The sequence below is a fragment of the Lynx rufus genome, unplaced genomic scaffold, assembly GCF_022079265.1.
Source record: "Lynx rufus isolate CCGP_SWC_20201006 ecotype Redwood Valley unplaced genomic scaffold, mLynRuf1.p SCAF_10, whole genome shotgun sequence".
Taxonomy (NCBI): Eukaryota; Metazoa; Chordata; class Mammalia; order Carnivora; family Felidae; genus Lynx; species Lynx rufus.
Genome location: NW_025814824.1, coordinates 62533553 through 62557506, shown reverse-complemented (window position 1 = coordinate 62557506; position 23954 = coordinate 62533553). Strand labels below are relative to the sequence as shown.

The window sequence follows — 23954 nt, the reverse complement described above, 5'->3', positions numbered from 1 at the left end:
TTGTATTACTATCAGTTATTTCTTTTATGTTTGTTATTAACTGTTTTTTGTATTTGGGTGCTCCCATGTTGGATGTGCAAGTACTTACAATTTTTATATCCTCTTGTTTGGAATGCCCCCTTTATTATTACATAGTGCCCCTTTTTGTCTTTTCTTATAGTCTATAACAAGTCTTTTTAAAGTCTATTTTGTCCAGTGTAAGTATTGCCGCCTTGGTTTTCTTTTAACATCCATTTGCATGATAAATATTTTTTCATCCCCTCACTTTCAATCTGCACATGTCGTTAGGTCAGAAACGAGTCTTTTGTAGGCAGCATATAGTTGGGTCTTGTTTTTTTAATCCACTCTGTCACCCTGTGTCTTTTGATTGGATCATTTAGTCCATTTACATTCAAAGTAAATATTGAATAGATATGTATTTACTGCCATTTTGTTACTTGTTTTATGGTTGTTCCTGTAGATTTTCTCTGATCCTTTCTCTTCTCTTGCTCTCTTTCATAGTTAGTTTGCTTTCTCTAGTGATATACTTGGATTCTTTTCTCTTTATTCTTTGCATATCTATTACTGATGTTTGATATGTGGTTATCATTAGGTTTGCACATAACATCTTCTACATGCATATAGTAGTCTATATTAAGTTGATGATCATTTAAGTTTATACCGTTATTTACTCCTGTCCCTCCCATGTTTTAGGTACATGGTTTCATATTTTACATCCTTCTATTTTATGAATCCCTTAACTGAATATTTACAAATACATTTATTCTTATTGCTTATGTGTTTTCTACTTTTTGTACTCTCACTTATGGTCTTCCTTTTCATTCAGAGTCCCCTTTAGACATTTCTTGTAGGGCTGGTTTAGTGGTCATGCGCTCCTTTAGTTTTTGTCTGAGAAACTCTTTTATCTCTCCTTCTATTCTGGATATTCTTGGCCACAGATTTTTTCCCTTTCAGTGTGTTGAATATATCCTGCTGTACTCCTTTCTGGCCTGCAAAGTTTCTGCTGAAAAATCCACTGATACCCCTGTAGGGTTCACTTGTATGTAACTGTCTCACTTTCTCATGGTCCTTTAAAAATTTTTTCTTTATCACTACTTTTTGCCATTTTAATTACTATGTTTGTTGGTGTGGATGGCCATGGTTTGAATTGGGAGTGGGGGGAGGGTCTCTTTTTCCTGAATCTGGATCTCTGTTCCTTCCCCAGACTAGGGAAGTTTTCAGGTATTATTTCTTCAAATAAATTTTCTTCCCTCTTATCTCCTCTTCTGAGATCCCTATAATGCAGATTGTTACTATGCTGGATGGAGTCACTGAGTACCCTAAGACTATTCTCAGTGTGCATAAATTTCTTTCCTCTTATTTACTCAGCTTGGTTACCTTCCATTACTCTGTCTTCCAGGTCATTAATTCATTCTTTGCTTTGTCTAGCCTGATATTTATTCCATCCAGTGTATCTTAAATTTCATTTTCTGTGTTCTTGATCTCTGATTAGTTCTTTTTATTCTTTGACAGTCTTACTGATGTTCTCCATTCTTTTCTCCAATCCAATGTCTTTTTTTTTTTTTTTTTTTTTTTTTTTTAAGTAAGCTTCGTTTTCAGTGCAGAGCCCAACATGGGGCGTGAACTCAGGACCTTGAGATCAAGGCCCGAGCTGAGATCAAGCGTCAGATGCTTAACCAACTGAGTCACCCAGGTGCGCCTCTCCTGTATCTTAAATTCTCTATCAGGCATATTACTTATTTTCACTTTGGTCTCTTGCTGTGGTTTGGTACTGGTCTTTCATTTGGGAGATGTTTCTCTGTCTCCTCATTTTGTCTGACTTCCTGTGTCTGTTTCTGTGTGTTAGGGAAGTCAGCTGTTTCTTTTGCTCTTAACAATAATAGTCTCTTAAAGAAGAGGTCCTGTAGTGCCCGGCAATGCAGTGTCCCGTTTCCCAAGGCCTGATGCTTCAAGAGAGTGTCTCCTGTGTGTTTTGTGTGTGCTCTCCATTTGCGTCTTGGCCTCTTTTTCCTTTAGTGTAGTTTACAGAAGCTCTCTTTGCTCATTGTGTACAGTGTTTGATCCTTGGCAGGGGTGGGACACTGTTTATTTGTTTAAATGTTTATTTGTTTGGCGGGGGGCGGGGGATGAGTTAGGGACAGAGAGAGAGGGAGACACAGAATCCGAAGCAGGCTCCAGGCTCTGAGCTGTTAGCAAGAGCCTGACATGGGGCTCGAATACATGAACTGTGAGATCATGACCTGAGCCAAAGTTGGACGCACAGCTGGCTGAGCCACCTAGGTGCCCCCAGGTGGAACACATTTTAATACGGGGTGTAGTGGTCTGCTTATGAAAGGAGACCTGCCACTACTGCTGCCAGAACTGAGGTCCTGCAAAACATGAGTGTCAGGAGATGTGGCATTGGCAGAGTTTGTGCTGGGTTTCTTGGGGAGGGGCCTGCAGCGCTAGGACTCAGGCCTGCATGTGACTGGGAAGGGCATATCTGCTGAATTGTCATGGGTTGGGGGGTGTTGGGTATGGTGGAGGGTGTGAGATGTTTTGGCAGGGGTGGGATGTAAGGAGGCTTGGCAGGTTAGGTTAGGAGTGGTAGCACGGGGCTGTTTCCTGTTGGTGGCTATTTATGCTGAAGGGAGAAGAGGGAAATGACCCTTGCCAGGTCCTTTGTTCCTAGAGGGGTCTCCCTGTGACCTCTGCCTCTCGGGGCCATGCTTTCAGATGAGCAAATCGCAAATCACTCTCCCTCTTGTCTGCTCTTGAGTTTTCCAGTTGCTGATACTATGCTGTATTTGCACGGGCTGTTTGTCCTGCTCTCTTTAATTGTGGGAACTCTGCTTCCTAATGTCTTCTGGGCTTTCTCAGAGCCAAGTCTGCCAATTTTTAAAATTTCAGGCTTTAAGTCCCGCTGGTTTTTGAGAACTACAAAATTCAGCCCCTCTCATTTTCAAAGGCAAATATTCCAGGGATTCATCCTCCCTGTTCAAGGGCTCCCCTATGTGAAGTTTGTTTTCTGCCCTTCTCTATGCCACCATCTCCTTCTCCATTGTGTCAAATAGCCATGGTCCATTTTGCTTCCAGACTGTCTTTGCCCTTCCTACCTTCTTTAATATGTCCCCTTCCCTGCTTTTAGTTGTGGAATTTGTTCTGCCAGTTTCTGGATGGTTTCCTAGGTAATTTACACTGATATGGGTGTTATCTAGTTGTATCCGTGGGAGGAGGCAAGCTTAGGGTCCTCCTACTAGTACTGCCATTTTCCCAGACAACTTTGCAGTTGTGGGATTTTTAGCAAAAATAGATTGGCAATATAACTGGCTTATTTTTTACAAGATTCCCTAGGGATTCATTTTTAGGGATTTTGGGCTGCTCTTTTACTTCATAAGGAGCTGCATCGAATACTTAGATAACCTGTGGAGGGCAACAAAAGTTAAAGTTGGGGGGACAACGTTGGCTTTGGCCAGTGGTCTTCATTCTTATTCATATAACCTCAGTTAATTTTTTACCTGATGTCTAAATTTGTTCATCTTTGGTTCAAATACAAAGCGTAGTATTGATTTTTATTGTGGTAAAATATATATAACATGAAATTTGAGCTTTTTAAAAAAATGTTTATTTTGAGAGAGACAAGCATGCGTGCAAGTCAGAGAGGGGCAGGGAGAGAAGAAGGTAGAGAATCCCAAGCAGCCTCTGTGCTATCAGCACAGAGGCCCTTGTGAGGCTTGATTTCATGAATCATGAGGTCATGACCTGAGCCAAAGTTGGACGCTTACCTGACTGAGCCTCCCAGGTGTCCCTTTACCTTTTTAACTTAATCACTTGTATGTGTTCGGTTCAGTAGTATTAAGTATATTTACATTGTTACGCAACCATCACTACCATCCATTTCCAGAAATATTTTCATTTTCCCAACTTGAAAGTGTATTGGTTAAAAAATAACTCACCATTGTCCCCTACCACCAGCTCTTGGGAACCACTGCTCTACTTTTTATCTCTAATTTGACTCTTCTAGGCATCTCATAGAAGTAGAATCATAAAATACTTTTCCTTTTGTATCTGGTGTAATTTCACTTAGGAAAATGTCTTCAAGGTTCATCCGTATTGTAGCATGTACCAGCATTTCATTTCTTGTTTTTTTAAATAGGTTTTATTTTTTGGAGCAGTTTTAGTTTCAAAGTAAAATTGAACAGAAAGTACATACAGAACTGTCGTGTACTCCTCCCAGAAATGCATAGCCTTTCTTCTATCGTGCACCATAGTTTTACATTTGTTAGAATCTACGTACCTGCATGGACACATCTCAAATCTGTCGTTTACCTTAGGGTTCCCTGGTGGTAGTAACATTCTGTGAGTTTTGACAAATGTAAAATGATGTGTATCTGCCTTGTTGGTATCATATAGGATAGTTTCACTGCCCTAAAAATCCTGTTCTCTGCCTATTCATCCCTCCCCGTGTTTTTTTCATGACTTGATAGCTCTTTTTATGTTTGTTTATTTTTGAGAGAGTGTGTGAGCATGCACAAGTGAGGGGTGGGGCAGAGAGAGGAAGATGCAGAATCTTAAGCAGGCTCCAGGCTGTCAGCGTGGGGCTTGAACCCATGAACCTGGGAGATCTTGACCTGAGTCAGATGCTCGATGAGCCACCCAGGCACCCTGATAGCTCTCTTAAGTGCTAAGTAATGTTTCATTATATGGGTAGGTCACAGTTTATGTACGCACTCGCCTACTTCCTGAAGGATCTCTTGGTTGCTTCCATGTTTTCCTTCCTTTTTAAGGCTAAATAATACTCCACTGTATGTATATACCATATTTTGTTTATCCATTCATCTGTCAATGCACTTTTGGTTGGTTTCCACCTTTTGGTTATTGGGAATGATGCTGTTGTAAACATTGGTCTTCAAATATCCATTTGAGTTCCTGCTTTCAGTTCTTCCCTGTATATCAAAGGATATAATTTGTCATTGAAAATACAGACATTTAAAAATGCATTGTAGTCATCTGTAAGAAAACTCTTTTTTTGCTCAAAATGTATGAACCTATGTGGTGATGGTCTTTAACAAGATAATTCTAATATGTACTGGGAGCAGATACTGTAACTGAACTAACATAAGTTCATTCCTTGGTGAGTTCTAGAGATGCAGTGGTCACACAAAGAAAACCTTTTGCTACAAATAAGGAGATCATGGGGAATAGCTTCCAAATCCATGACTCCCTGGATATGGGTGAGCAGGTTCTTTTTATTTGGGGTTTAGGATGAATATTCAGAAAGGGGGGCTTTGTCATCGCATGTACAGGCAGGCATAAATTTGCACAGACATACTTAGACTGTTTTTGCATTCCTTTTGTTCCCTTAAAATCCTTAACTACTAAAGTTTTTGCATTTCTTTGTACTTCTGCTAGGAAGTTTTGTAAAAAGTGTCCTTAGGCTTAGTAGAACCAGTGGGGCATAGATCACAGAAACTAGCTGGGGCCTTAATGACTTCTCTTGTGTCCTGAAAACTGTGTCTTTCTTTTACTTGGGACTCCAAATCTTTCTGTTCACAACAGCTAAGTCTTGCCTTTGGTGTATGAATCGGCTTGTGAGAGCAAGCTGACTGGAGTCATCCACTAGTTGGGATGATTTTCTAGTATGCTGGGAAAATTAGTTTCTTTTTTGAGTGGGAATGGAGAGCTTTGATTTGGCAAGTTGTCATTAAGTGGTGGTTTGGTTGTTGGGAATTTAGTGCAAAGGGTATTAGAAAAATTGATTTTCTGCTTATGGCAGTGACAAAGTTTTTTAGAAATTTTATTTTATTTTATTTTATTTTTTTTTAATTTTTTTTTTCAACGTTTATTTATTTTTGGGACAGAGAGAGACAGAGCATGAACGGGGAAGGGGCAGAGAGAGAGGGAGACACAGAATCGGAAACAGGCTCCAGGCTCTGAGCCATCAGCCCAGAGCCTGACGCGGGGCTCGAACCCACGGACCGCGAGATCGTGACCTGGCTGAAGTCGGACGCTTAACCGACTGCGCCACCCAGGCGCCCCGAAATTTTATTTTTTTTAATGGGTGTACTTTTCCTTTCTCCTTTTTTTTTTTTTTTGTTTAAATTTTATTTATTTTTGAGCGGGGGGCATAGAGGGAGAGAGAGAGAATCCCAAGCAGTCTCCACACTGTCAACACAGAGCCCGACACAGGGCTTGAACTCCTGAACCATGAGATCATGACCTGAGCCGAAATCAAGAGTTGGATGCTTAACCTACTGAGCCACCCAGGCGCCCTTATTTGTTTTAAAAAAAGTGAGCTATGTTAAAGAAACATAATAAATACTAGTTCAGACTGTATATGAATGATTAAATTTTAGAAAAAGTTACTGGCAAATAAATTTATTTGTGGGACCCTGAAGACAGAATAGAGCCCAGAGAAAGAGTGCAGCAGGAATTGAGTACTTAAAGAAGCAGAATTCAAAAGGAAATTGACTTGCAGTTACATGTATAGAAGAAATCTGAGCTTCCTATAATTAAAATTGAGTAGCAATGCCTGTTAAGGCCAAAAGAAAAGATATTTGGAAGAGTATAAAGTTTATTTGGTAAAAAGGAAGTTTATTGGATGTATTATATGTAGAAAGTTTTCCTAACTAGCTTGTTTGTTTGTTTAAGTTCATCTTTATTTATTTTGTGAGAGAGAGCAAGCGGTATAGGGGAAGAGAGAGAGGGAGACAGAATCCCAAGCAGGCTCTGCACTGACAGTGCAGAGCCTGATACATGGCGCAAACTCAGAACTGCAAGATCAAGAACCCAACTGAAGTCAGATGCTTAACTGACTGAGCCACCCAGGTACCCCTTCTAAATAGTTTAAATAAGGACTCCCATTGAATATCCAGAATCTGAAATTTTTAGGGGCAGATACTACTCTGGGAGAACCTTAAGATAACAGATTAGTTTGGGAGTGGGAAAGAAGCTTACGGGGATATCCTATAAACAGTAGATCATAGTTGCTATTGTGAGACAGTTTGTTATAGTTAGCTGGCTTACTCTTATGTCAGTTATCTAAGACAGCGGTTCTCAAAGTGTAGTCTGTGATCTCTGGGGTCTCCAAGGCCAGAACTATTTTCACAGTTATATCATTAAGACATTGTTTGCCTTTTTGATTGTTCTGACATTTGCACTGATGGTACAAAAGCAGTGGTGGATAGGACTGCCGGTGTCTTAGCATGAACTAGGGCAATGGCGCCAACTGTACTAGTAAAACCTCGTATTCTTCACCACCATGCACTCACTTAAAAATGTCCTTAATGAAGTAGTAAAAACTAATTTTGTTAAGTCATGACCCTTGAGAACACATTTTTTTTATATTCAGTGTGACAAAGTGTGTGTAAAGTAATTTGAATGCATACCATGGGATGATGGTTGTCTCAAGGAAGTACACTTTTGTGATTATTCTACTTGAGAGTATTTTTCTGTGATGGACATAATTTTAACTTGAAAGAATGACTACCAGACGAACTGTGGATTCAGACTTGGATATTTGGCAGTTATTTTCTCAAAATGAACAAAGAGCCTATCAATTCCAAGAAAACGGCTGACAGTATTTATGCCAGTGACAAAATTTGAGCTTGTTTCAAACCAAAATCAGTATTTTGGAGAACTTGTATCCATCACCTAAGTTCTGTCCATGTATTTCCTATGTTTATGCTCTTCATTTTTTCATATGTCTGTTTCCATCTATCTGGGACCATTCAGAATCTGCTGGAGGTTATTTTTGCTTAATTGTTTTGTCTAAAATATATATATACATATTTTTCATTTCTAAAGAGTGTTCGAGCAGAGCATAGTACTCTAGGTTTGGCAGTTTTCTTTAAGCACACTGACAATAACACTTTACTGTCTGCAGATTTTCATTTTCTGTTAAGAAGTCAGTTATGAGTCTGTTGTTACTTTAAAAGCTTCCTATTCACACTCCCCATGAATTTTCTTTTTGTTTTTTGCAGTTTTCACAGTGATGTATCCAGGTGGGGTTTTTGTTTTATTTTTTTTTTTATTCTCCTTGGGATTCAGTGAACTTAAATCTGAGATCTTAAATCTTGATTGGAATATCTTTAAACAGATCTGATAAATTCTCATTATCTTAAAAAAAATTGCAGTCACATTTCTCTCCTGTAAAGAGTGATTAAACATGTTACATTTACTTACTGCATCTTCTTTCTTTTTCTTTCTCCTTCCTTCCTTCCTTCCTTCCTTCCTTCCTTCCTTCCTTCAATCTCCTATGTTCTAGCTTTCAATTCTTCAGTTTTGTTCAACTGAGCTCAGACACAAATACATTGAATTTTTGTTTTTCATTTGTAGAATTTTTGTCCATTTGCTCCTAGCACCTTTTGTTGAAAAGACTTCATTCTCCATTGAGTTGCTTTTGGTCTTTTGTCAGAGATGAGTTGATTATATTTTTACGGGTCTATTTTGGAGCTCTTTGTTCCATTAACCTACGTGTGTCTGTTCTTTCACCAATTCCATGCTGTCTTTGTTACTGTAGTTGTATATGGTAACTCTTGAAATTGGGTAGAATAAGTCCTCCAGCTTTGTTCTACTTCTATCTTGGGTGTTTTAGGTCTTTTGCCTTTCTGTATAAACTTCGGAATCAATTTATTGATAACTACAAGTAGCTTGCTGGGATTTTGATTTGAATTGTGTTGACTCTGTAGAGCTAATTGGGAAGAATTGTTACTCAAACCAGTGGTAGAAAGCAAAATTGGGATTACGTTTTATCTGAGAGCTGTTTTTATTTCTGGTTTACCTTTACCCTGGATAACATGAAAGTTCTGGTGTTTGGCAGGCCCTGGGCTTTGACTTTTCCCTGTGAGGCCACTAAAAGGTTACTTCAGTTTTGCAGTTTTTTCTTTGGAATTGGCAGCTGCCCTAAGGACAGAGCCTTGAGTGCTAGTATCTTGCTTTTTTCCTAGGTTTTTGGGCCCAGTAAATGTTTATTATCTTAGCTCTTGAGCTTTTGAGTTTTTTTTTAATGTTTTTTTATTTTGAGAGAGAGAGAGAGAGAGCACAAGTGGGAGAGAGGGTCAGAGAGAGAGAGAGAGAGAGAGAGAGAGAGAGAGAATCCCAAGCAGGCTCTGTGCTGTCAGCATGGAGCCCGACACTGGGTTCGATTCCATGACCACGAGATCACAATGTGAGCCAATATCAGGAGTTGGGCACTTAACTGAGCCATCCAGGTGCCCCTGCTTTTGAGGTTTTTAAAAAATTTCATCTAGTTTTAAAGTTGTTTCCAGGAAGGGGATTACCTACATTTATCATTATTGAAAATTGGAGTATCCCCAGTGGCCTGCCTCCCTCATAGAATTGATGGTTGGTATATTTACTCTTAAAAATTTGTGTAAATTATTGGAGGAGCAGAATGAATTCTCCCAAATTTGTAGTGTCCATTGAGACCTTCCAGACAGTAATAAATTCTGCTTGAGATAAACTTATGGTAGATCTTGGAAAGCTCTACTTGTGAAGAAATGTGGCAGTTGAGTTTTGAGTGGTCTAATTAATGTTAAAATGTGCCTTGGTTTTGGGCACTGGGCCGTTTGCGAAAAACCTTGTAGAAATTTTGGGTTTGTGGTACAGACTGCTAGTTGTCTGTCCCAGTTCTCATTCCTTTCTTAATTTCCAGTGTTTAGGAATATGACCGTGCAAAATAAAAACTAGATTTCTCATCTTCTTTTGCAGCTAGGAGTGGTTATGTGAGTAATCTGTTAAATAGTTTGGACTTTTCTCTCTGTTGTCAAACTTGTACATTGAGCTGTCTGTTGGCCATCTCTGCCTGGATTTATACCAGAAACACTGCAAGCCCAACATAATCAAAAGTAATATTTATTTTCTGGATCTCTGCTACTTCATTTATCCAGTCACCAATGCTGCAACTTTTGACTCCTCCAAATCCCACTGTCCCCAAACTCACACACATATATATACTTCAGACTTCAAATCCAGCTAATTTTTATTCTTTCTAAATGTCCTGCCTTCTCCCAGTCTATACCCAGCATTGACCCTGGTTCTTGAACTTGTCATCTCTTGCCTAGATTGCTACAAGAGCCATACAATTGCTTCTTTGTTTATAGTTTTTTAAAATTTATTTTTGTTAATGTTTATTTATTTTGAGAGAGAGCACGTGCACATGCACCCAGGAGAGGGGCAGAGAGAGAGGGAGAGAATCTCAAGCAGACTCTGTGCCATCAGCACAGAGCCTGACACAAGGCTCCATCTCATGAAGTGTGGGATCATGACCTGAGCCAAAATCAAGAGTAAGATGCTGAACCGACAGCCACCCAGGCGCCCTGTTTATTTTTTTTTTTTATTTTTATTTTTTTTTAATTTTTAAAAAAATTTTTTTTTAACATTTATTTATTTTTGAGACAGAGAGAGACAGAGAATGAACAGGGGAGGGGCAGAGAGAGAGGGAGACACAGAATCTGAAACAGGCTCCAGGCTCTGAGCCATCAGCACAGAGCCCGATGCGGGGCTCGATCTCACGGACCGCGAGATCATGACCTGAGCCGAAGTCGGACACTTAACCGACTGAGCCACCCAGGCGCCCCAGGCGCCCTGTTTATAGTTTTGTAACTCTCATTTTTCCTTTTCCATCCACAGAATCGCCCATCTGAAATAAGTTTTCAGTCATGCTTGCGTAATTAATTTTAGTGCCCTTAGCCTCCCAGACTCTTTGTAATGTGGTTCCATTTTACCTTTCCAGCTCATTTGTCATTCCTAACCCTACATTTGATGCTCTACTAGCACCAGATTTCTTTTTTTTTTTTTTAATTTTTTTTAATGTTTGTTTATTTCTGAGACAGAGACAGAGCACGAGTGGGGGAGGGGCAGAGAGAGAGAGACAGACAGACAGACAGACACACAGAATCAGAAGCAGGATCCAGGCTCTGAGCTGTCAGCACAGAGCCCGACGCAGGGCTTGAACCCATGAACCGCGAGATCATGACCTAAGCTGAAGTCAGACACTTAACCTACTGAGCCACCCAGGCACCCCTAGAGAGATTTTTTTACTTTAATTAACTTTACATTTTTCTAAACATGAAATAAATAGGGCCTGCTGTTGAATATACCATATTCTGAAATAGGGATTTATAGTCTAAGTCACAAGTTTTCTTTTTGAAGTACTGTATTTGAGATATCTTTTTTGAAATTTTTTTCAAAGTCTGAAATAAATGTTTTATTTGGCTGGGAAAAATGATTTTCATATGTGTATCATATACGTTGTTTCAGAACATTGCTTATCTGGACCAGTCTCCTTCTGTCACACATACGGAAATTGTGGCCAGGAGAAATTAGTGATTATGTTGATGAGGTAGAAGCAGAGTCAGGATCTGCCGTGACCTACATCCAAATACAAGTATCTGCTTTAAAAAAATCTTCAAGCATGTTGAGGTTCTCAAGTCTTATCTCCAAATTGCATTTAGGATTACCAAGCATTGTTACAAAGACCTTGACCTTTTGTGTAAAGAGTAACTTGAGTAATTAACTGAGCAGGATACATTGTAATTCGTGTCTTATTAACAACCTTGATTCTATAAGGAATGGTTTATTTACAAAACAGTGGCCTAAACCTTGCCTCCATACCTGTCTTGGCAATTTATTTTAGAAGGAAATATTTTTTGACCCATTGATAGATTATTTTTAAGTATTCTAAGTGAAGCAGGCGTGGTAGATATAACATGTTATAGATGTATTTGTCTTTGTTTGTTTTTAGCATCAAGCATTGCACAATTCTCTCCAATAATGTAGATCATCTCTTACTGAATTTAACGCTGTCTGATATCATGGTCTCCTTGGCAAATGCCTCAACTTTACAGAAGGATTCCAACTGGATAGAAATGATAAGGAAATTTGTGACAAAGACCCTTGAAGATGGCTTTAGGCTAAATAGTAAGCAGCTAAACAGATTGCTTGGAGTATCATGGAGATTAATGCAGATACAACCTAACAGAGGTAGGTGTTCTTGCTTTGTCCTTATTTAAGAGAGGAGCTCTTATGCATGCTATTAGGGTCTAGCTTTGAATTGATGACTTTCACACATTTCATGTAGACAAGTTAATTACATTCAAACCTTAAAAGTTAGCTAGTATAATTATAAATGGACTATCTGCTTGAACACTGAAATGGTTATTACTCAGGGCATCTCTTTCTCAGGTGAGTAGGTCCACTGTGAAGCAATATGATTAAATTTCTAGTAGATTACAGACTTGAGTAAAAGGAGGTAGGTATTACTTCAGAATGGTATTGAGCCTAATGATAAAGAAATACACTTTTCTGGTCTAGTTTGATTAGAAATTGAGCACTTTCCCCTTTTATCCATATAGAATGAGTTGAATCCTGCCTGTCTCTACCTTTCTGCTAGCCTGAAGTTATGTCACATAAAGTCTATTTTTAGTGTGATTTATGAATTCTTTTCATTCAAAAACAAAGCTTTCCTGTTTGGTTCCCATCTTATTCATCTTTCTAATATCTTGGTTTTTGTCATCATTACATAGGTTTGTTGTCCCTTACAAAAATTACACTGTAGTCTCAGGTTGCAATCTGACTTTTATATTAACTCATTACTATTGGACTTCAGTGGTAGTATCAGTTTGTGACTAAGATCTGCTTTGTCATAGGAACAAAGTAAAGTGCTTCTGTGCTTTTAGAGGAATTTGGGAGCTGGTGAAGAAACATTTTTGATTAATATACAGTTGTTTTTGTATTTAGAGGCTACAGAGTCTCTCATCAAGGCAGTTTATACATTGTATCAGCAGAGAGGCCTTCTCCTTCCAGTTCGAACTTTGTTACTAAAGTTTTTCAGTAAAATCTATCAGAAAGAAGAACTGAGATCTTACAGAGTCAGGTAAGGTTTCATTTATTTTACCTTTCTTTTTTGGTGGAGTTATTTTGTAGTCTAATTAAGATACTAGAGTGGTAAAAATCTTTGGAGATGTTCATTCTTTTTATTTTGTTTGGCTGCATATAAGAAAAGATATAAAATTGCATATAGAAACATGCATAGTAGTGCCAGTAATCTTTATATGCACCACCAGCAGATAAAAGCCTCTTTGAACTTATATTTCCACTTGTCCACTTACAACTTAAGGTCAGTTGGAGTAACCTATAGCAGCCTCAGCTTTTTCTTTTGCTTTCTGTAAAAACTATGGAGGTTGAACTATTAGCTATTAGTGGCATATTGGGGCATATGGTGTAAGAATGAAGACGATAGAAGATGAAAAAGTTTCGGGCTTAGTTTGGTGCTATCAGTTGAGATGGATAACACAAAGAGTAGAACTAAGGAATTAATTTTTTGATATGGTGAATTTGAGATATAGTTTGGAAGTCAGGAAGATATGTTTAGGTGGAAGATAAGGTTTGGGGATACCTGAGCATATGTAGGTAGTTGTTGAAACATATTTGAGTCTTTAGTAGAAGCCGGGTGCTTTTCATAATTTATCTAAATCTCATATTCCTACTTTGAGGTGTAGATACTGTTACTTTCGTTTTGTAGGAGGAAACTGAAGCTTAGTTTAATAAGTTGGTGAGTGTCCTATAATTAATGGGAAACAGAGCTGAGACTTAAGTTTAGGTCTGACAGCAAAGGTCATGCTTAATTCACTAAGCTCTTGGGGTACAGCAAAAGTGATTGCCGTTGCCTGAGTGAAGAGACATTGGAGCTTTAGCAAGTGTAAGTACAGTTGATCCTTGAACAGTGTGGGGATTAGGGACACTGACCCCCCTCCCCATTACAGTTGAAAAACTGTATGTAACTTTTGACTCCCTCAGAACTTAACTGCTAATAGCCTACTGTTGACTAGAAGCCTTACCGATAAGTTGATAAACATATTTTGTATGTTATATATATTATATATTGTATTCTTACAATAATACCTAGCTTAATGTTTTCAGTGTTTCTAGGGTGTGCAGTTTGTGAGGTTTTCACAAAAAAATTTCCAGTATATTTATTGAAAAAAACCTGCATGTAAGCAGACCCATGCAGTTCAAAACCATATTGTTCAAAGGTCAACTGTATACTGAAGAACTAAAATAACACAGGTTTGAAACCATTTAGTGTGAGAGCACCCTACATTGAATGCATTATTGAGTTAGTATAACAGCTAATACTGTAAGGATAAATAGAACACAAAGAGCAGTAGTAGTGTCTGTTTTTGAAGATAAACATGCAATTTAGATAGTGCCCCAAATTGCATGCTCTTTTTAAGTGAGTGGTTAAAACCTTGGAAAATGCTACAGCTGAATAAATGATGCTTCTGGTCTTATAAACTCTAAAATGTTTAAATGAGTACATGTTGGGGCGCCTGGGTGGCTCAGTCGGTTGAGTGTCTGACTTCGGCTCAGGTCATGATCTCGCGGTCCGTGAGTTCAAGCCCCACGTTGGGCTCTGGGCTGATGGCTCAGAGCCTGGAGCCTGCTTCCGATTCTGTGTCTCCCTCTCTCTCTGACCCTCCCCCGTTCATGCTCTGTCTCTCTCTGTCTCAAAAATAAATAAATGTTAAAAAAAAAAAATTTTAAATGAGTACATGTTGTGTTCTTGGTAGATAATAATGTCACTCTGTGGTATATTTAAGTTAAAAATTTTTTTTGTTTGTTTAAACTTATTTCTCTTGTCTTTATACTTTATTTTGTTCTTCCTTGGTGTTTCTTAGATATCGTAGTAAGGTGTTATCCCGTTGGCTGGCTGGTTTACCATTGCAGCTTGCTCATCTTGGCTCCCGAAATCCTGAGCTCTCAACACAGCTTATTGATATCATCCATACTGCAGCAGCACGAGCAAATAAAGAATTACTAAAAAGTTTACAAGCTTCTGCTCTCCGAATCTATGGTAAGAGTTTAACTGTGTAGGTAACCATTGATCTACCCTGCATTAGGAAAGAAGTTTCTTTAAAAAAAAAAATTTTTTTTAATGTTTATTTATTTTTGAAGGAGAGAGAGACAGAGTGTGAGTGGGGGTGGGGCAGAGAGAGAGGGAGACAGAATCTGAAGCAGGCTCCAGGCTCTGAGCTTTCAGTACGAAGCCATGTGGGGCTCAAACACACAAGCTGTGAGATCATGACCTGAGCCGAAGTCGGCTGCTTAACTGACTGAGCCACCCAGGCACCCCTAGGAAAGAAGTTTCTAAGTGGAACTCTTTAGGTTTGCCTTTCCTTTGAATTATTATAAATTATTCACACCATGGTTAAAGTGCCAGAACAAAATATCAGATAGTAAATTCATTTTCAATAGTAAGTATTTTTTATTAGGATACTTTTAGAAGGTTAATGGTTGTAGATGCTTCTTGGATTCTTAAATTGTCTTTTCAGCCACATGCTGTTTACAAATTCAAAACTGATCAGGTATTTAAAAAAAATTCCTTTGAAGCTTTGGCAGCAAATTAATCATAAAGGATATTTTGTATGACTTCTATATATTTATACTTTTTTATTCACCCTTGGAACTATTTTATATGTTAAGCAAAAATACCAATAAAAGCATATTGGGAGGTATTACATGTATGTAATATGTATTTATTATTGAGATGTAATTCACAAACCATAAAATTTGCCCTTTTACAATGTATATTTCAGTGTTTTTAACATTCCCAAAGTTGTGCAGTCACCACTGTCTGATTCCAGAATATTTTTATCGCCCCAAAAAGAAATTAAACCCATTAGTAGTCCTTCCCCAGCTCCTGGCAACCACCAATCTACTTTCCTGTCTCTATGGATTTGCCTGTTCCGGACATTTGTTACAAATGGAATTATATAATGTAGAGCCTTTTGAATCTGGCTACTTTCACTTAATGTACTGTTGGCAGTATACATGCATATTGTAGTGTGCATGTATCTGTACTTTTTTTTTTTTTTTTTTTTTTGCTGAGTACTAGTATTCCACTCTATGAATCTGTCACTTATATTTACCCATTCATTAAGTGATGGACATTTGGTTTGCTTCCATCCTTTTTGGGTTATATTTTTAAGTCTTTTTTTTTTCAGTACTGCTTATATGTAGATGTCTTCTGCTTTAAATTAGGTTGGTATTGTAATTGTCACTGTTTAGCAAAAGCGCTTGTTTTTTACCGTTTTACTTTGGTTCAATCCCTTTACCCCATCAAAGTTATTATTTCAGACATTGACACTTGGATGTTGTGGAATTATTACAGTGTTAAATAAATATATCTTTAATAATGTTCATTGTTTTACTTTAGAAAATAGTTTAAGTCCTACATATACTTTATGATAAAACTTTTTTATGTAGATGATAAGTTGAAATTCGGTTTAATACAGTAAAAAGTAAGCAAGCACTCAATTTGCTTTACTAATTTAATCTCTGTATATCTTTTATAGTTGACTTTAATATGTGTTACCTACCCCACTAGATCCACAAGAAGGCACTGTGGTGGTTCTTCCAGCAGACTCTCAGCAGCGTTTGGTCCAGCTTGTATATTTTCTACCAAGTCTGCCTGCTGATTTACTTTCTCGGTTAAGTCGTTGCTGTATTATGGGAAGACTCAGTTCAAGTTTGGCTGCCATGCTTATCGGGATACTGCACATGAGGTAGCATCCTCAAGTGAGCTATATTTTAAGTATATAGTCTTTTCTCCCATGCCTTTTACTGGCAGTGTGTAAATTACAGAAGGCTTATACTGCTACTGACTTCATTTGCTTCATTTGCTCTTAATGCAACATTTAAAACTCTTCATCCTATTATTGCTAGATAAAGTTCACTGGAGTAAGACTGTTTCAAGTTTTTTAGTGATTTGTATAGATAGAAATTATCTATAATTTGTACATAATTTACAGATTTTAAATTCTCAAAAGCCTGTAGTAAGGGTTCAGTGGCAGGTGAGAGTACTATGCTTAAATAAAACCTTTGGTGTTAATGGGATTGTGATACAGACCTTTTCAGGGACCTCCAAATTTAACGTAGCTGGTGAAATAAATATGTTTGTGACTCAGGTGAGGAATCAGTTGAAATCTCTTTTTGTGTGTGTGTGGTTAAATGTAGATAACATAAAACTTAACCATTTTAACCGGTTTTAAGTATATAGTTAAAACTGTGCAGTGGCATTAAGTACTTTCACATTGTTGTGCAGCCAGCACCGCTGTCCATCTCCACAACTTTTTTATCATTCCAAACTGAAACTCTGCATGCGTTAAACAGTAACTCCTCATCCCCCTCTCCCCCGGCCCTTAGTAACCACTGTTCTATCTTCATGATAAAAAAAATAAATGTTTATTTTTGAGAGAGAGAGAGAGAGAGAGAGAGAAAGAGATCACGCGATGGGGAGGGGCAGAGAGAGGGAGATACAGAATCCAAAGCAGGCTCCAGGCTTCAATCTGTCAGCACAGAGTCCAGCGTGGGGCTTGAATTCACAAACTGAACTGTGAGATCATGATCTGAGCCAAAGTCAGACTCTTAACCGACTAAGCCACCCAGACACCCCTTCATGATTTAGAGTATTCTAAATACCTCATATAAATGGAATCATACTATATATGACCTTTTGTGTCTTGCTTATTTCACTCAGCATAACTCTTCAAGGTACATCCACATCATATCATGTATCAGAATTTCCTTTTTAAGGTTGACTTAATGTTCGAGTATATGTATATACTACATTTTGTTTATTTTTCCCTTGATGGAAACTTGGTTGTTTCCATCTTCTAGCTTTTGTGAATAATGCTGCTGTGATCATTGGTGTACAGATATCTGTTTGAGTCCTTGCTTTAAATTCTTTTGGCTATATACCCAGAAGTGGAATTGTTGGGTCACATGGTAATTCTCTAATTCTTCGAGGAACTGCTGTAACGTGTTCCACAGTGGCTGCATCATTTTACTCTTAAATGTTTTATAACAGTGTTTCATATTGTGGGTATTCAAAGTATCCTTAAACACCTTATGTTTGTATCATTAGGCATAATATTTTTAGTGTTCAGTAAGATTTATTATTGATTGTGGCTCATAGGGTCTAATATGGTTTTAGGGAGAAATTGAAATCTAGGTGGTACCTGAAAAGTTTAAAGACTAATAACTTCCTTGTGACTTGTACAATACTGATCCTCTATCCTGGTTAAATAGGAGTAGCTCACTTTATTGGTAGACTTCCTATAGCTTGTTTGACAGTCACCTCTTACCATTATAAGACATATCTTGGAATCAGTCACCTAAACTGATTTACCTTTCTTTTTAGCTAGCAGAAGAGAGCTATCGGCAATGTGTTTGTTTATATGTGAAATTCACTCTTACTTCTTCTGTGTGCATGTGCATTAGAGAGACTTGGTCTTACCTTTAAGTGTTTTAAGCATATATTAGTTTCAGTGTTTTTCTTTCTAAGGGAAAAAAATCCTCGTCTAGTAAGCAGTTATTTAGCAGGCCTTTAAAAAAATGAAATGTGGTTTCTTTTTGTTACTGAAGTGGTTTTGTTTATTAACTTCCAGTAGAGGGCACTCTGTTCCTTTGATATAACTGGTGAAGGATCTGTTTTCACGTTGACTTAAAATCAGTTTTTGAAGACTTCTCGAAACTAATTCTCTTTGGAAGCTATGTTTATATCTTTATCAATATCAGTTATGATTGACTTGATAACTTTTGCCAAGGATGTTTTCAATTTTTTTTTCTTTCTGTGGAGATTTGTGGTAACTATTGAGAAAATATATTTACAAATAGTCGGGATTCATAATCACCAAATTAAAAGCATATTGTCAATATAGTTAAAAATCCACCAAGTTAAATTCTGTTTTTTAGCAGAGTCTGTTAGTAGACTTCTCTCTCTGTAGATGTATTGTTCCCATTCAGATGAATCTCTTTTTTTTTTTTTTCAGATGAATCTCTTTTTAAAAAAATAATACAAAATTAGGACTTCTGAACTTTCTTAGGCCAGTGACATCATTATATCACTTCCTAGATTCAGAATTTAACAATAATGTTTGTTTCCCTCAGACATACACTGGGTTATTTCATATCTGGTTTTCTTTTCAAAATACCCCCTTCTGTTCTTAACTATGACTATACACAAGCCAGTTGCTTTTCACAATCTTCCACCTGTACTGTTATAATATTCCATCTAACTTTTGCACTTTTGCCAGGTTAATTTTCCTTAAATATTGCTTTAATTCTGATTTTTGTCTGTTACACTAAGTGTATTATGAGATCAGGTTCTTTTAGGTTTTGTAGTTCTGATGTCCTGTTTGTCTTTATCCGAGAGAGTTAACCCCAAAGAATAGTTTGTTCCATATGTGAAAAACCCATCAGCTAAAAACTGTTAGTATTCATCTTTTTATTTATTTATTTTTGTTTAATTTTTTTTTCCAACGTTTTTATTTATTTTGGGGACAGAGAGAGACAGAGCATGAACGGGGGAGGGGCAGAGAGAGAGGGAGACACAGAATCGGAAACAGGCTCCAGGCTCCGAGCCATCAGCCCAGAGCCTGACGCGGGGCTCGAACTCACGGACCGCGAGATCGTGACCTGGCTGAAGTCGGACGCCTAACCGACTGCGCCACCCAGGCGCCCCTGTATTCATCTTTTTAAAAGTGCAATTAGAGTTGTTGCCCCTATCTAATTTTTATCACCCACTTAAAGTCTTTTAGAGTTTGACTCCCCCTCCCCCCCCATACCATTCTCCTTGTGTTTTCCCCCTTACCTTTGCTCATTCCTTATCCTTTCTGTCCCTAGTTTATTTACAGCTGGATTGGGAAACATAAGACATAAATGTGGAGAGAATCCACACTGTTAGAGAAAAATCTGACAAGGGAGAAATTTGGGACTAAGAAATTTGGCCTGGTTTTTAAGTAGGGTAAATACATGACCTCCTCTGTCAGGAACAGTTTCAGTTTAGTTCTTTTGTCCCAGCTTACCTCAGAAGTGTTCTGGCTTTGACAGTATATATGGTCATCATAATTTTAAGGGCAGTATGATATATTGCTTGTCATTTGTTGAAAGCAGTCTCTTAAATGGATTTTGCTACCTTTTTTAGCCACTGGATGGCACAGTTGCTTTCTGTTTTCACCGGGTTCAAAAGCATATTAGTTTGTTTTCTCATTACCATTTTGTACTCTTTCCCATTGTGCATTTCTGGCTTTTTAAAATAACCTCTCAGTTTTTGTTACTCCTTCCATAAGTCTTTTGCTTATTGTGGGAATAATACTCACAAAAGGGTGTTTCCATTATTTTAACTGCCCAAATTTAAAGAATGGTAATAAATATTAGCTATTTTAACAGTAAATTAAGTGCTTCTAGTTGAATTAGAAACGCCTAATTTTGTCTGACATTTATTCAGATAACTGAAAAAATTTGTAGCCTCAGCTTGTTGGATCTGATGATTCTCAGCAGCCCCCCCCCCCTTTTTTTGGCCATATCTGAGACTAACATTTGTTGTCTTTTCCCTTAGCCTTAACTTGAAGAGAGTTTTTAAAGGAATCACTGGAAACTGATCCCCTACCAGGAACCACATAATCCTCATTTAATGAGAAGCTGCTTTACATTTAACTATTTCCCTAAGTATACCATGAATACTTAGCTGTGCTATTATGACGTAGACCCAGTTACAGCTTTGCACAGTATAGGAACACATGATTATCCTAGAATGACTTTACATGGAATATTCTTTGCCTAACCTAAGATACTTTTTGCTTAGTTAGGAAACGAGCTTGTTTAAACTTAGCTCATTTAAGTAAGCAAGGTAAGACTTTATGAAAATCAAGTAGCAGCCAAACCTGCTACTGAAAAGCAAAGCTTCATCTTGGCTCCTTGGAATCTGATTTTCGAATGGCATGGAAATTTTCTAATTTATACCATATATATGGATCAGTTATGCTTTTTCATGGATATTTTGCATAAGTATGTTAGAAGTTGAACTTCCTATATTCTGGTACTTGAGCCCTTATATTTAAAGTGAATATATACTATGGGTTTTTAAGTTATTAGTGCAGATTTGTTTTGAGTAAAGAAAAATAGTTATGTATTGTGCTGTTTTTCAAAGTCTTCCAAGTTGGTCACCTCTGGTAATAATTCTCCTATTGTTTGTTATAGATCATCATTTTCTGGATGGAAGTATTCAGCTAAAGACTGGTTGATGAGTGATGTGGACTATTTCAGCTTCTTATTTTCAACACTTACAGGTAAAGACATTCACCTGACAGATTAAGGAAAGGAAAAATCTGGTATAAAAGTTCCCCTAAGATTTACTGTCTTATCTGTTTGGTTCTAAGTTTTGAAGATGGTAAATAATCTATTTACCTTGAAATGATTTTTATGGCTAATAAGTGGGGATCTTTGAAGGAATATTTGTATTCTCCAGTGTCAGGCTTTTGAGGCAGGGATATACATTGTTCATGTTTAAATCTCTCAGAGTACAAATACTCTGGAGATGATTTGAATGTCACATGATTATATTCTCATTTATTTCTAAGTCTAATTTCTCAACTTGATTATCTTGCTTTACAGTGAGTTGGACATACTTGACTCTTTCAGATAGGTGCAAACCTCATTGCATACTTTAAAAAGTTGATGAGCAGAATATCCATTTTAAAAATGTTTAAAATGTTCAACTTGATAGCAAGTACATCAGATTTCAATTAGCCATTTTCTACATTCCATTGCTCAAAAGCAAAGTTAGTAAAATGAATCTACAAATAAGTTAGATGTGTAAGTATTATTACTTTTGTTTTAAATGATTGTACTGTTTCAACATTTCTGTTGTATATTTGGAGGATAAAGATGACATTCTTTGACATTTTCTGAAGGCTTAAAATTTAGGAGATTTAATGAATAGGTTAAGATACTCCAGAAAAAACTTGACAAGTGCTGATAATGAGCTGAATCCAAGATACATACTACATACGCGGATAAATGAGTGTTTATATGATAGTTTTGGATGTACCCATTTGAGATAGAAGGCAGGGATTTTATGTTTTAATAGTGGTACGAGTCAAAAGGGTTAGTGGTTTTAGAAAGCTCATTAGGAGTCAGTACTGTGATGTGGCCATCAAACTAGATGGTGACTCTTTAGGCTTAATGTCATGGAAATACAGTGATTTGAACATCAGAGCAGGCCACATCGCTGGTATTCTGATCCTTCTGAGCACTGTCAGGAGATACTGTCAAGTTGTCTATGTAGGTCAGACCAAGTGTATGTGATAGGGGTGGTAAGAGGATCAGAAATTTTGCTGTATAAAGTGTAGTTGGAAGAACTACACATGTATTATCCAAAAAAAAAAAAAAAAAATCCAGAAGGGTTTAGGAGGGAGAGTTTTAAAACATTTGAAGGGCTATTAGAGCTCCTGGGTGGCTCAGTTGGTTAAAACATTTGAAGGGCTAATATACAAAAAAATATATAGATAGTATACATATGAAGGAGTATATCATTTTACTTGTTGATCTGCTTTTTTAAACCTGCCATTAATGGAAAAGCTTATGCCTTTCACATTTTTTAAAGTAAAAGTGGTATGGTTCCCAGTATAAGGGGTAAAACTTAACTTGTTGCTGCATCATATATTAGGTCAGATCACATCCTTTGTGTACATAATTAATAGGAATTTTACTGCCTCCATTGCTAGCAATTCGTTTTTTAAAATATGTGAAAAGCAGAAACTCAGAGAAAGCACAGTAGCTAAAGAATTTAAACTTGAAGGTACATGTCTATTTTTTAAAAATAAGAATGTCATTTGTTTTGTGATTTATTTTTTTAAATTAACTTTCTTTGTACCTAAATTAGGGTTTTCAAAAGAGGAGTTGACTTGGCTTCAGAGCCTTCGAGGAGTTCCTCACGTCATCCAGACACAGCTTTCCCCTGTGCTTCTTTACCTTACTGACTTGGATCAGTTTTTACATCATTGGGATGTTACAGAGGTAATAGTGCATTTAAAAAGAAACTTATGATTATTAAAATTCTGTTCATCAACTACCAATAGTTACTATATGTTAGGATTGCCTTGTAGGAAATCCTTTCAGAGATAAAGAGTAGTATAAGAAATGATCCACATTTTGAGAGCACTTATCTTGGATAGGAGATATATGTTTCTAAAAGAGGAGTGTTTTTCATTACTGGTTGCACTACTAGAACAGAATAAATTAGCAGTCTGAATGGTGGAGATAAATTTATTTTCTTTTATCTAGTATAGAATGGATAGGATAGATGCTTCTATGAAAAGGGAAAATTTGACTTAAGTCTTGAAGGATGTGTAAAACTACTTGGATTTGGTATCTTTGAAGGTGACGTTTTTTAAAAATTATTCTGCAATTCTTTTGGTTTTGAGAATTAGTACATAGTATATTAAAGATAATTTAAAGCCCTGTTTTTCACTAAGTTTTAAAGTTCAATCTACAAATCTTATTTTTAAGATAAATACAATAACTTTAAGCAGTCTTTTAAAATGGGACTTTGATTATCCTTTTATAAACTTAGTTAAAATTTTAAACCATTTAACCTTTGTTTAAAGTTTGTTTATTTTGAGAGAGAGAGAGCATGAGCACGAGCGGGTGAGGGGCAGAGAGAGAGGGAAAGAGAGAATCCCAAGAGGTTCCGCATCATTGGCACAGAGCCCAGTGTGGGGCTCGAACTGTGCGCTGTGAGATTGTTACCTGAGCGAAATCAAGAGTTAGATGCTTAACCAACTGAGCCACTCCGGTGCCCCATCAAGTAATTCAGTTTTCTGATAAACCTTCACAAATGTTAAAATATTAAATATAGACTAAATTAAGCTTTATAGAATATGATAAACCTTAAAAAAGTTATTTTAATACTTTATTTATTTTGAGAAAGAATGAGTAGGGGCAGGGCAGAGAGAGAAGGAGACAGAGAATTCCAAGCAGGCTGTGCACTGATGGCACAGAGCCTGCCATGGAGCTTGAACTCCTGAACCATGAGATTGAGACCTGTGCCAAAGTCAAGAGTTGGATGCTCAACTGACTGAGCCACCCAGGCGCCCCTATAAATATAATAAATCTTAATAACTTAGGCT

The 23954-nt window shown here is 37.3% G+C and overlaps 1 protein-coding gene across 1 annotated transcript in view; it reads left to right on the top strand.

The window, feature by feature from the left end:
* Positions 1-23954, top strand: part of TEX10 (testis expressed 10) — a 62362-nt gene that overhangs the window by 21785 nt on the left and 16623 nt on the right. Inside the window, exons 6-11 of the mRNA XM_047067024.1 lie at positions 11726-11964; positions 12721-12856; positions 14661-14836; positions 16370-16547; positions 21025-21113; positions 22709-22842. Of these exons, the coding sequence (XP_046922980.1) occupies positions 11726-11964; positions 12721-12856; positions 14661-14836; positions 16370-16547; positions 21025-21113; positions 22709-22842 (952 nt within the window). The remainder of the gene's footprint in view (positions 1-11725; positions 11965-12720; positions 12857-14660; positions 14837-16369; positions 16548-21024; positions 21114-22708; positions 22843-23954) is intronic.